At 40.8% G+C, this 14,218-nt stretch overlaps 2 protein-coding genes across 2 annotated transcripts in view; both read left to right on the top strand.

The window, feature by feature from the left end:
* The window catches only part of LOC103594502, a 93,497-nt gene that overhangs the window by 25,195 nt on the left and 54,084 nt on the right, over positions 1 to 14,218 (top strand). The window contains exons 3-5 of the mRNA XM_008577727.1: positions 8,013 to 8,120; positions 12,674 to 12,961; positions 13,367 to 13,817. Of these exons, the coding sequence (XP_008575949.1) occupies positions 8,013 to 8,120; positions 12,674 to 12,961; positions 13,367 to 13,817 (847 nt within the window). The remainder of the gene's footprint in view (positions 1 to 8,012; positions 8,121 to 12,673; positions 12,962 to 13,366; positions 13,818 to 14,218) is intronic.
* Positions 13,630 to 14,218, top strand: part of GPR63 (G protein-coupled receptor 63) — a 60,078-nt gene continuing 59,489 nt past the window's right edge. Inside the window, exon 1 of the mRNA XM_008577724.1 lies at positions 13,630 to 13,817. The gene's annotated coding sequence lies outside the window, so the exon portion shown is untranslated. The remainder of the gene's footprint in view (positions 13,818 to 14,218) is intronic.

Here is a 14,218-nt window from a genome sequence, read left to right as displayed (position 1 = left end):
GTAGAATAATTAAAAATTATTATAAATTACAAATTCAGCATAATTATATTCGTTGTTTATTTTAATAGTGTAGGTACATATTTTTTCTTCTTTTCAATTTGTAGAAGGCATGTGTATATTAATTGGGGCAGATTGTATTTTTCAAAAAGGGCCATGGCAGTGTTTCTGGACCCACATTCTCTTCCAGAGCCTTGTCAATCCCCTTAACCTATTTCCCCTTCCCTTGCCTTGGAAACTGCAGGAAGCTTAGAGTGCAGGGGACGTGAAGCTGCATGATTTCAGGCCAGATCATAAAGGAGGTCCACCTCATAGAAGGTGATTCTAGCTCTTTGCTTTTGGGACACATGGCTTTGAAGTCCTAACTTGCCATGTAGGAGGTCCAGCACCCCTGAAGTTGCTGGGCCAGAGAGTCTGAGTACAGGGACTACAGATACAGGGAGAGAGAGATGCCCAAGGGGCCGTAGATGTTCCCCTCTCAGCTAGTTGAGTCTTTCTAGTTCATCTGCCAGATAGCAGAGTGAACCAAGCATGTGTGAGAACACCTGGCCGAGTACAATCTATCTTCATAGCTGTGAGAAAAAATAAAAATGTTATTGTTTTAAGATACTACATTTTGGAGTGGTGTATTAGTCTGTTTCTGTTGCTTATAACAAAATAACTGGAACTAGGTGATTTGTAAGAAAATGAAATTTATTGCTTAAGTTTCAGAGGCTAGAAGTCCAAAGTCCAAAGAATACATCTGGTGAGGGTCTTCTTTGGTGGTGGCTCTACAGCAATGCAGGGGTCTCCCATGGCACAAAGTGGCAGCGCAGAGAGAGAGAGACTCTCACATGCTCTCCTTTTAAAGCCCTCAGAACCTTGCCCCTGACCACCATTATTAATCCATTCACTATGGCATGATCCTACAATCTAATCACCTTTCCAAGGCCCCACCTTTCAGTCATCATAATAGAATGTCCCACTCTCTCAACACTGTCACAGTGGGAGCCAAGTTTCCAATACCTGGAACTTTGGGGGACAAAATTTAAGCTACAATGACTTTGGGAGGGATATTCAATCCACAACAGGTAGGTTGTTAAATAGCAATAGATACCTGGAACATTATTAATGTCAATACATTTTCTTTCATATGTGTTCAAATATTTTCTCTGGATTCCAACTATTTTCCTTGTCGTTCGATTTTTGTTTACCAAACAAAGGATATTTCTAATATGACTTATTTTTTAGAACATTTTTAGATTTACAGAAAAATTGAGATGAAAAAACAGCATTTTCATATACCACATCCAGTTTCCCCTATTATTAACACCTTCCGTTTGTATGATACACTTGTCACACTCATGAACAAGTATGGATAAATTATATTAAATAAAGTGCATACTTTATTCAGCTCTCCTTAGTTTCTATCTAACATCCTTTTTCTGTCCCAGGCCCCGTATAGATGACCTCATCACATTTAGTCATCATGTCTCCTTCGGGTCCTCTTTGCTAAGGGAATTTTTGATGACCTTGACAGCTTTGAATAGTATTGATCAGATATTTCCAAATTCTATTGGAATTTGTCTAGTATTTACCACAGAGGTAAAGCGCCATCACATCATATCAAGGGTATGTGTATTCACATAATTTATCACTGTTGTACTAACCTTGATCACCTGGCTGAGGTAGTATTGGTCAGATTTCTCTGATATAAAGTTACTCTTTTTCCATGCCTTTTCCTACTGTACTCTTTGGAAAGAAGTCACTCCGTGCAGCCCGCACAAAAGGAGTGGGGAGTGATGCCCTCCAAGGACGTTTATGTTTATGTAAACACAATGTCAACATTTTCTTTTAGGCTTTCATGGTTTCTTTCTTAAGGAGACCCCCTCTCACCAAAGCTGTATGAACATTTTCCTAAAATTTCTTCTAAAGTGTTTTTTAACTTTAAGATTCTTGGTTCATTTGAAATTTATTTTTACATTGTAATTCATTTCACGGTTAGATGTCTAAAAGTTTGCCTTCTGAGTGGGCCTATTCATTGCAAATAAATGATTCTCTCACTTTTCTATTTCATTAAGTGAAAAGGCTGGTATTAAATGATTCCTGCACTGTGTGTTCTAAAATTCAGAAGTCTAGCAGTGGCTGTGATTTACCTACAAATGCTTTCCTGAAGTACTAAAAATTATACCCACCAGCTTCCAGAAGCCTGCATAACGGTGTAAGCAGTATAATTTTTGTGCATTTAGAGTTCTCACAGTATATGCAGGAACAAGTTTTTTGTTTATAAATATATAAATATGAAGGTACTTCAAAAAGTTTGTAGAAAGATTCGTATTGCCTTTCAATTCTATTTTCCCACAAACTTTTTGAAGTACTCTCACATATGTAGGTATACTTACATAGAATTGTTAATCTTACCAGAGTACAAATACTAATAAATAGTTAATTTTTTGCATGGGTTTTATTTCAATTTAAAATTATGCATTTGCCTGAACCTTTCTTTGTCTCTGTCTCCCTCTTTTACGCACACACACACACACACACACACACACACACACACACACACACACAGTATCTGATGAAAAATATGTGTAAACTTTACTAAGTCTGAAGTTCTGAAACTGAATCTTCTTTTTTCAAGACAAAAAACAAAGATATATTATTGATACTTAGAGTATAAATCTGAAAATAGAGAGTAGTATAGTAATGGTAAAAACTTACTAAAAATACGATCATATAATCTCTTTTATTGTAGTTAAATTGTAGTAATTGAACATTTAGGAAACTTTTTTTCCTATCAAGTATTGTCAGTTTCCATTTCACCAACACTAAAAATCCTGAAATTTTTCTATTTACCTGATAAGTTTGAGTATATTCTCAATTGAGGAAAAGGTACTAGAATAAAAAATTAGAGGTTTAAGAAAGAATTGTCATGGGGTTATGAGTCTGCTGTATTCTTGAGGGATGGAAAAACAAATTTCAAAGACAAATTCATTTTACAAGAGGTGAAAATTAAATAAGGTAGAATTTCTTTCTACCATTTTGATTATTCATTCTTCTTTCTCAACTTCTTTTATTTTCTATAAACTTAGTTTTGTTACTTAAACAAACAAAAAACCAAACAAGTTACAATTTGTTAATAGCGATGATATTTTCTGCTGAAGTCTGTACTAGTTGATGCTTTTCTTATATAAACTATGTACACATGAAACCAGCTGAAGAGTGCAGTTCCAAGTTCTCTGTGGGAATGTGAATTCCCTGGATGGTTGACAACAGCATAATCTTAGTAAATACATAACCAGTTGTCAGTGAAGGAGCCATGGGCTGGCGCTAGATGCTTTAAGAATATTCTTGGAGTTAATTGCTGTCTTAACAACAGACCATTCTTCAAGGCCTACATTAGTATTTATTATTTTGTGAATTTCTTAAACATTCAGAGACAAATGCTTTTGTAATGTCTTTAGACATGAAATATATATAAAGGTACATTTATATACCTTTTTCATGTACCTTTTATACATGAAAAGGGTATATAAATGCCATAGGCTTTTTGAAAACACTTCTAGTTTTATTATGAATTATTTAAAATGAGGATATCTTGTACATATAAGTTAAGTCTCTATTACCCAAATTTCAAGCAGAAGAATGAGGAGTAACTATCGTTCATCTGAAGTTTCCCCAAATTCGACTACTCAGCCCTCTCCCCTCTAAGGTCTCTTGCTGATAGGGTGGAATATACAGAGGGACTACGCCAATTAGGAAATTACTGGGTTCATTTATTAATAACTAGTAGCATATATTGATTCCTCAGGTCAAGACTGCAGTAAAAACAGAACTGGCTAAGCCAGAGATGGATCTGCTAAGCACTTGAATTCAGCTTGTCCAGGCTGCCAGGCCTCTTAACTAACCTGGAAGAAGACAGAGAAGTGAGCAGAGGAGATGTCCAGGTGTTCCACAGGAGGCAGAAAGCTCACCCACTGCACACAGGAAGAGGACCTATAAGAAGTGATCGGTCTGGCTCTTTCCCTTAAGGCACAATAACTTTGTGCATTAGATAATGAGGGTTGATCCATTCATCATATACTTACTGAGACCCGACACAAAAAATAGGACACCTCATTTTCCTTCTAAAAGTTCATATGCTATAAGCTTCTTTCTTAAACTGTGTATTGCAAAAAACAGGTGCTCTATGCAGAAAAGATCTATAATTGAGAAAGTTTGAGAACTGCTGGGATGTCAACATATCAAACAGCTTGCTTTTGACAGGATTTCTTAGAGCATTTAATATGAAAATGACATTGTGATTCTCCAAGGGGAATAGAGAGTACAACGTTCCCCAGACTGAGGAAGTGACTAATGTTCCATTGGAACACACTTTAGGAAACATTGCCCTCATCTGTTCTCCCCCTTTTTCCAGCCATACAAGTCTCTTTGCTGGTCTTTGATTCTTCCAGGATTTCAGCCCAGAGCCTTTGTCCTCAATGTTATCCTGCCTGGGACATCTCCCCCAGAAATGCACTTCCCTGACCACTCTGTAGTGATTTTTTTTTTTTTTTAATTTCCCCTCCAACCTCTTGATCTCGCTTCCCCACTTCCTTTTTCTTCATAGTAATTATCACCTCCTAACGTACCATATATTTTATTTATTTATTTTGGTTATTATCTGTCTCTCCCTGGCGGAATGTGAGCTCCTGAGTTTTGCCTGTTTGTTCACTGCTGACTTCCCACAGCTTTCGGCCCTGAATACACGGCATTGCTGTCAGTGAGAAGAGAGCCAAGGCGCGTCACTATAAAATGCTAAACGACTGTGATCTCATTCTCATCTGTATTTCACATTGCCCCTCCTTCCTGGTTTTCAGAGATCTACACGTTTAATATCCGTTTATGGCTTAATTTAGAAAAAAAATTACTATTTAATTCAAAAACTTAAACCTTGCATTACCAAGATTCCACTTGTTTATAATGAAGAGGTTGGTGTGGAGGAAGAGAAAGTGGACCCGGCTCTAAAGTTACTTTTCACAGCTTGTGGGGTACCAGTCCAAAAAGGAAAGATACGCATACTGTATTCAGAGAAAAGCCTAAGAACAACTTTTAATTTTGATCCTAAGTTTATCTTTTCCCCCCAAATGGTCTCTCTTAGTATGAAGTCGTCACAGAAATATATCCTCATGTGGACTCTGGAAACCTGAAACCCTGTACTTCCTACCCTTCGTCTTCATTTCCCATTGTAAATGCTTGTTTACTAAGTTCTAGTCAAATGTAACTAAATTGTGTTCATTTATGCTTTATTCATGCATATCACAACAAAACTAACGTGTTATAAAAACTAACAAAAAGAAGAAAGAAGAAAATAATACCACACATTTTAGTTTCATCTCCCTCTGAAAAATAAACTTACCAAAATCTGTGTCTAACTTCTGTGATGTCCAGTTTCTGGGAAGCATTGGGTATGAATTTTAATCGACTGGGTGTGAATTTTACTTGTACTGGAATGAACTTTAAGCCCCTTTGTATTATGGAAGTTTCTAAACATACACAAAAATAGAATAATACAATAAATCCCATGTACCTCTCTACTAGCCTCAGCATTTATCAACATTATATCATCCTTGGATTAGACTTTTAAATATATGAAAAAATGAGTCTTTACTGGCAAAATGAATCCTCTTTTTAGTACGACATCTAGTCTAAGATTTATTAGAATGTAAGATGTATCGTGATTTTTCACCAACTTATCTTAGAGTTAGTGAACAGTGTTAATAACTGAAAGTGAGCAGAGACCAAGGGCTTCGCTTGATGTGTTGTCTAGGGGTGAGGAGGGGAGACTCTACACAGCATGGCGGAAGGTTGTGGCTTCAGGAAACAAAGAAAGCTTTTTCCTCTTGTTTCCTGTTTTCACCCCTACCAAGGTCAGCCCATTTAATAAAATGATCATTATTATTAATATTACTTACCACTTCATGTTCTGTCTTTTCTGGGTAAACTGCTATTGTCTTTTTAAACATTTCATTATGCAATTTTCACCAACCCTACAAATTACTTATACTCATTTTATAGAACAGGCAATTGAAGCTCAGAATGGCTAAGTAACTTTCCAAAGTTATACAGAATCTAGAGAACAGAGCCGGGATTTAAGCTAACTGCCAAACTCTCTAAAGTAGATCCACTTCTCTGCCCCCGCTTTCCTCCCCCGCCCAACTCACTATGCTATGCTGTCACTAATCCTGACTCCCTGACTCCCCTGTGGGACTCACAGTAAGTCTCTTTTCCTTCATGTAGCAGGTGCTGTCATTGCCCTGCCCTGTCCCCTTGGCATGTAATATTCCTATGCATGCTAGCCACACTTCTAATTGTTAGAATCTGAACCTCTGCCTGAGGACTCTCTCCCACCTCTAGGGCCAGCTACCTGCTCTGTCCCAGCACAAGTTAGGTCAGATGCTCCAAGGAATTAACAACCCCCAGGAGTAACATTCAACTAGTGATTGATGGGAGTTGGTGGACAAATACTCCAGCTCCCCATCTTTGGGCAGGATAACTCTGAGATGCTTGCTGTGTATGGACAGAGGGAGAGATTTATTGCTCCTGAGAGTAACAAAGAAAGAGAGGCATGAAGAGCCAAAGAGAAGAGGAGGAAAGAGGGAGAGGGCCTAAGACTAGGTGAGAGGAAGGATAAATAAACAGAAATTCACTGGCTCCAGAGTTCCTCAATGGCATTAAATTCCAGTTTTATACAGTGGAAACTTGCTTGAAAATATATCCTTTAACGGTTTCCTTCACTTCTCATCTCATTTTCCCAACACCTATATTAATTATTTGCATTCAAATCCTTGTCAGGATCTACTTTTAAAGGAACTAAAACTCTTCATATGTTTCAAGTTCTTAACTATAAAAAGTGAAGGTGTTATAGGAGATAAATTCAAAGAATTCTATAGTTCTCTTGTATGATAGTAAGTGTAAGCCAGACATCTGTCGGGGTCTTCTTGTCTCTTATGAGCCAGATAAAATGAGCTCAAAACTATCATCCCTAAGTTCATGGCCATAGAAGTCCAAAGTCCCTTCAAGAGTTCTGAGAATCCTGAAGGACTGAAGCTTTTTTGTCACATCAACCTCTTGTGCTTCTGCTTCTTTAATTACTCTAGTCTGTACCAAGCAAACCGAGACAGGATCTCAACTTCTTTGAATCCTCTTAAAACAAACAGCAAACGAAAACAGCTTCCAAAAAGCATTTGTAGCTTGGTGAGACTTTAATGAATTTCTGAAGAGAAGATGGAGTGGATTAGGTTATAGGAACACAAATAGCTACAAGTAGAACCGCACTTATCACAATTCTTACAGTGTCCTTTGAGGACCCCACCACTGAGAAGTTTATTGATCCTTCCCCTCACCTAGTCTTAGACCCGCTCCCTCTTTCTTCCTCTACTCTTTGGCTCTTCATGCCTCTCTTTCTTTGTTACTCTCAGGAGCAATAAATCTCTCCCTCTGTCCATGCAACTTAGCTTCTTTCTTCTGGAATGTTTTGGAACGTGGTTGTCATCTAAGTCTTAGTACTTTGCTTATATCACATGGCACAAACAATGACACTTTCCTACTTAGGAAGAATTCTGATTGCTTGGCATCCCTTCCCTCTCCCCCCACCCCTTCTCATGTAAGTTGGATATAGCTCTTTTCTTTCTCTTCCTCTAGTGGGCACTGCTGTTATCTCTTTGACTTATCAGAACAGGGATCCTGAACTGATTTTCATTTTTTTCTAGTACAACTTCTTTCTCTCTCCATGTGGCTAATGTCTTTAGTTCTCTCTTCCAGGCAGTCCTTTCTCCTGGTCTCTGCCTCCCTGTTACTATGTGATGCCTTTCTGAAAGTTGCAGATGGCTTCTCACTGTTCCACAGGTAATGTACGTGATGGTCCTTCAAAGTCTTTCTGAACTCAGAAAAAGAAGTACACACTAACTCCCAGTGGCTTCCCTTGGCTGACTATACTACAACCTCCCTGCAGTTTCTAATCAAACCTTAATGCTGATATTATTATCTCCTAGCTGTCAAATTCATGCTACGTGGGTTGGTTTGTCTGCGCCCACCGAGAAGCAGGCACCAAGATGGGATGAGGCATGCCAGACATTTATTGCTGGAAATGTCTGTGACAGGTAAAGGTGAGGAAGGAGGAAGTAGGGAGAGCCTTCAGACCACGATGGAGGTCTTACACCTGTGGAAGGATAGAGGGAAGGAGGGAGGATCAGGTATGAAGAGTCTTAGACTGCAGCACAATTCTGAGAATGTTTTGGCTAGGCCAATGGGGAGTCCTCAAACAGAAGCTGTGTTAGAGGGGTCACAGATCTGCAGCAATGGGACAGCACTAGTGCCCTAGCTATTCTCTGTCACTGTCTGGGTGTAGGTTGAGGGAAGTATGGTCTTGGTGAACGTAGTGGTGGATCTCTAGGGCAGCAGGCAGCTGGCAGTGATGTGGAATCCCTGCAGCAGGACAGCTGAGGGGTGCATTTCAATGGCTACCACATTGGGCTTATGCAAACACTTGTCTTTCTAATGGTACATTGATTTATTATTTTTTCCATTATCTGGGTAATTAATACACCTAACAGCAGAAGAAAATCTTTAGAAGGTGAATATTATCAGTCAAATAATTATGTATAATAAGGAATTAAAATGATTTGATGTAGTAATTTTGAGAACAACTATTTAAATTTGATTGATTGCATCCTTGGGGTGGTTTTAACTTGATCCTCTGTTCCTTATATTTCTTGTTAGGGGTAAAGGCTTAATTAGATTTGGATTCAGTTTCTTAGGCAAAAAGTGGTGCTGGGTCCTACTGCTTTTGTCATATCATGAAGCACATAATGTCTGGATATCAGACTTGCGGTTTTTAGTGGTTTTCCCCCCTTATTTTAGTTGTTATGTCTCTTCGGGGAGATTCAAAATGATGCTACTTTTATTTTTTTTTCCCAACCAAAGCAAAAAAAAATCTGAATTTATGTGGATAAAATAAGCAGGCAAAATACCAGTGGTTCTGGATTCTGAAACTCTTAGATAAGTTGTATTTGAAGAAGTTTCTCCTGCTTCATACACAAAAAATTGACTGGATAGGGAAAAAATGTATAAATTATGAATATTTAAGAGGGATTACTGAATTCAAAATTACAAAATGTACATCACTAATTACTATATCTAGGAGCTTCACTATTAAGAATCAGGATGATAATAGCTGAAATTTAATGAGTCATTGCTAATTATTCAGCTTATAGATTTCCAATGCCATTTGCTTTTAGCCTTTCTCCTCTTCCTTAGGGAGTTTTTAGTGGTATTTTACTGCCTTTTAACACCTCCAGACACTATCGTATGCTGGTAACTGACCATAAATTGTACATGTGGAGAGACACATAAGAGATTATGAGTCAGGATTGATGCTGTGCTACTGACTGAGATAAACCATGAGCAGTTTGCACAACAGTTGAAGATTTTTCAGGGACAATGCAGAGCAGAATGTAGTTAGAATTCTTCTGACTACCTAGCATGTTCTCTATGGCTTGTTGAAGGAACAGAAACCTAAATCAAAGGTCAGTGTGCCCACTGAAGAAAGAGACAGTGTATGTTGTATCACTACACTCCTTAGGTGCTAGATGTGTTCTGCTATGGGTCCACCCTGGTGGGTTTTCAGCCCTGACTGCGCTTTGGAATCAGCTTGGGAGCTTTTAATCTTGCTTATGTCCAGATTCAACCCTTGTACTGAATCTGGGTTTCTGAGGGTGGGCCCCAGGCATTGGCATTGGTAGTTTTAAACAGCTCTCAGGTGATTCTAATGTGCAATCAGGGTTGAAAATCCCCAACTTAGTCAGCAAATAAGAGGTATCATTTACAGGTCTTACTGTGCACAGAGGACTGTACTGAAAATCTCTAGCACATAAGGAAATTGATGCTTGGAGAGATGTTATTTGCCTAATGTCTTGCCACAAAGCAGAGTTTCACACAGTCTATTTGACTTAAGAACTAGAGGCTTTTGAACATGACCCCAAGACAGACATTTTATTTACATTATGACTCAGAACACACATGATAATGAAACACAAGTTTAGCAATACTTAATCTCATTAAGTATGATGCACTCCGATATCTTATTTTGTTTAATTAAAATGATACTGGTCAAAACCCAGTAAAATGATTTCAGGACTTGCAGTTTGAAACACTTTCTAGACCATAACAGTACCGGTTTCCTTTCTCTTTCAACAAATGGCAAAATATTTTCCCCATCAAAGACTTCTCCTCATTTTGTTTGTTTTCTCATCTGAAACGCCCCTTCTTTTTTTTCTCATTTTTGAAAGGCCATCAAGTTGCTTCCAAGACTACTCTAGCCCATAGTGCCCCTTATTCTGATGCCAATTTTTAACATACAGAGCTCATCAACACACTTTTTCTACACAAATTATATGATATATTGGGATACTCTGTAATTGACATATCTTAGACAGTTATGTCTCCTTGACCAAATTGAATCTCTTTGAGGACAGTGACCACGTTCTATGCTCTTCCTTCAGTACTTTTCGAAATGTCTAGTATGAACTATGCATACCGCAGATGCTAAAAACAGTTGTGACCCTACACAAGTCAACCTCTGAGCTTTCATTTCTTCATCCCTGAAATGAAGGTATGTTTTAGGTTATTCTAAAATCTCTTCCAGGTTTATGAATCTATTTTTCTATTATATATAAGGACTTTTGTAAAATGCACAAATGAAGGGAAAAAATATGAAACTTTTTATTAACAACTACAAGAAAAGCTGTTATGTAGGAAGAAAAAATGCTGAAACTGGCATTTTTAAAAAATGTGTGTGTGATTTTACTTATTTTAAAGGAATTTATTCTTAATCAATATCTATTGATTGTACATATTTATAAGCTACAGAATTATATTTCAATACATGTATACAATGTGTGATGGTCAAATCAGGGTAATTAGCATATTCATCATCCCAAAACTTTATCATTTATGATGAGAACTTTTGATCTGTCTTCTAGAGTTTGGCATTTTTGGTAGGTAAAATATAAACTCCTCCATGTTATATCTGAAAAGATAAAGAAGTTGTGCCCTGTGGCACTTGGATACCAAAATGTGATTATTCATGGGCTACATTTTTCCCCCAGTTGAATAAATAAATAATGTATATATTTAAAAAAAAACCAAGCAATTTCTACAGACTCCTATCAAGTTAAATTGATTATGTAATAACACAAGGCCCAACAATGAATGTGGGGTTAGGGTATTTGGAAGGAGAGTTATCATAATTAAGGAAAAAAAAAATCACTGAATACAATTACATTTTAGAAATTGTTTGTCTGCAAATGATTTGTTAAACATCAGAGAGGAACTTCCCAGTATCTCCTGAGGCCAAAGGACTTCGCAGTCTGTTTTAATTACCTGCAACTGCATGACCATCAGCATTCTCATTGCTCTGACTCTGAGGCTACTAACTAGTAAAGGAGCCAGAGAGGTAGTCAGTCCCTTTGGTGGTGGGGTGTGTGTGTGTGTGTTGGAGAATGGGGGGTTGCAGTAGGTATCTATGGTCTTTATCTGTTCAATGTTCCTTCCCCTTCCTTGTTTTAACACTTTAATTTTCTTTTGGAGAAGACTCTTCCTTTCTACTTACTCCTTGTGGTTTGGTGTGTATGGAGGATGGGGCACTAAAGCTATTTCCCTTGACCTTTTTCAGACACAGGTAATGATCCCAGCCTGGCAGTGTACATTCCACCCCCTGGTTACAGTGCTTAGTTCAGGGACGAGCACAGGATCCAAGTAAGTCCAGTGAGACTCATTCCTTGGCCTGCTCTCTTTCTGATAGGATCATTTGTTAAGAAGGTTGGATGTAAACCTGGAGCTATAGGTCTTGCCTGCTTAGAGAAAATAGAACCAGTGCAATGAAAGCACAGCTAAGATATGGTGAGAAACAGTCCTGACACTCTGAGTATCTGGAGGGGAAAAAATGATTTTTAAAAACATTTTTTTTTGCCTCTATTCTTGGGATTTATAAACATATGAGCCAATAAATTCCAGCCCTCTCTGCTGAAGTTTTCTTTAAGTCAGTTTGAGTTGGGTGCCTGTCACATCCAACTATCCTGATTGTACAGCAGTTTATCATAAAAGCAGGATATCTTCACTTTTGCTCACTGCTAACCTCCTTTCTCATGTTAAAGTTTGGTCGGGAGAGGACCAAGTCTCCTGCTTTTATAGAGTCGGGGGCTTACTTCCTTTCATTTGGTAACAGAAATTGCTCCAACCTTTTGCATATTATCTCCTTGCCCTCTGCCTCCACAGGTTCAACACGGGTGCGGGTGCGTGTTTCACAGCTGCAGGTGGCTGGAGGGGAAGAGTTGAGATGCTCAGGTTTAGTCTCAGGCCAGTGATGGCCCATAAAAGTACCTTTGTGTGAATTAGAAAATGCGACTCCCTCTGAGCCCTGTGCTAGAAACAGTGGTTTGGATCACAGGCTGGGTCTTAACCCCAAATTGCTTGCCCACCTTCATCCCATCTTCACCTCAGCCAGAGGACACAGATGCAGCGTAGAAATAGCACAACACTAAGGCCTCATAGGACTAAGAAACGAGGGTTGGAGCTATGAGGTAGAAAAACAAGCGGGTGGACAGTAGCAGACTCTCTGCTTCTCACACTGACTATTCCTGTGGTCTCTTCCTAGGGTGATGGTAGCTGGTGATGCTGGGAGCCTTCTGGCATCCCCACTGGAGGCTGTGGTCTCAGCAGTTATCACAAATGTTGCTGATAGCTGGAAAAACGGTATCACTTGTCCCTTGAAAGCAGCATTTCCCAGTATAGCTTATACCTTAAGGCAGTATCTTTTCTGGAGCACCTGCCTGGGTTCAGTTTGGCCGTCGTTACAGACAATTTTTGTTGGTGAGTCAAGGGTTCTAGAAATCCAGTTGGAGGCTACTTGGCAATTGGCCCTTGGAAGAGAACACAGCACGGAGTAAGGCAGGGCATCTGGCAGGTCTCCCAAGCCACAAACCAGTGACACCGTCAGGGGTCGATCTAGGGGCCCCAGCTGATCTTTAGTTATTTCGGCCTCCTTCATTCCTGGGTGAGACCCTCATCACTAAGTTGGAGACGAGGAAGAATAATCAGGGAGGAAACGCAAGCAGCCTTGGGAAATGCAGTTCCATTGGGCAGTAGTCGCCAGAGGTGTGCACGGTCTTTAGGGGCGCGGGGAAGGGCAGCGCCACGATGAGGTCAGGAAGCCAAGACCCTAAAAGGGTTGTGAGAGGTTAGGGGCAGGGACCAGGTTTCTTGGACCGTCCCGGGGCTCAGACCAAAGGCCAGGGCTGCCCACGTGCCGGATCCGAGCACTTGTCATACCCTCGGTACATTTGCCCAGGCGGAGGGACGACCCAACCTTGGCCGAGGTGCGGGGACTGGAGAGAGCAGCCAGAAAAGGGCCAGCGACCGGCCCCAGGACAGCCTGGGCGGCGGCCTCCCGGGATCTCTCCGTCTTTATTTGCCCCTTCTTCCCTCCTCTCCTCCCCCTTACCTCCCGGCCTAAAACGGGGCCGGCGCCTTTAAGAGGGAGCTTTGGTTACCCTGGGGGCGGGAAGCCCTCTGCAGATCGCGAGGCGGCGGCTCCCGGCCGCGATGCTCCTCACTTTCTGCTCCAGCTCCCGTCGCCGCCGCCGCCGCCGCCACCTCCTCGTCGTCCCCCTCTGCCCGCAAGCGTTGTTCTCTGCAGCGGAGGAGAGAAGTGCTATGTCAGGAAAGTTCCGGGAGGGACTGGATGGGGCCATGCTCCCGGGGCTCTTCTGCAGGCGCCCGCGCGCTGCCCTTTGTATGAGGTGAGACCGGGGGACCTCGGCCCCAGCACAGGTAGCCGCCCCGGGGAAGGGTGTGCGGCTTGGCGGAGTGCCTGGGGGAGATGAGGCTGGAGAGACCGAAGTTGTGCCGGAGAAGCTCGGGTTTTCGGGAAGATTTCTGCAGCTGGAATGGAGTGGTTTCAGCAGCCGGCGCCACACGGTTTCTCCGGGAGCCGCCTCTCCTCCCGACGCCGCCTGCTCCCACCCCCTGCCCGCTAAAGCAGCCAGGCCTTCTAGGAAACCGGCCGGCTGCGATGGGCACCCCACGCCGGATCGTTCCCTGCCGGGCTCCTCTCGTCCAGAAGCTAAGTGCTGGGAGTGAGAGGAAGGGATGGAATCCTCTCAACTTTTGCACTGTGGTCTCGCCACTCTGAAGGGCTGAG

The sequence above is a fragment of the Galeopterus variegatus genome, unplaced genomic scaffold (genome assembly GCF_000696425.1).
Source record: "Galeopterus variegatus unplaced genomic scaffold, G_variegatus-3.0.2 Scaffold1570, whole genome shotgun sequence".
Taxonomy (NCBI): domain Eukaryota; kingdom Metazoa; phylum Chordata; class Mammalia; order Dermoptera; family Cynocephalidae; genus Galeopterus; species Galeopterus variegatus.
Note: the sequence above shows the minus strand (reverse complement) of the source record. Positions and strands in the feature narration are given on the sequence as shown.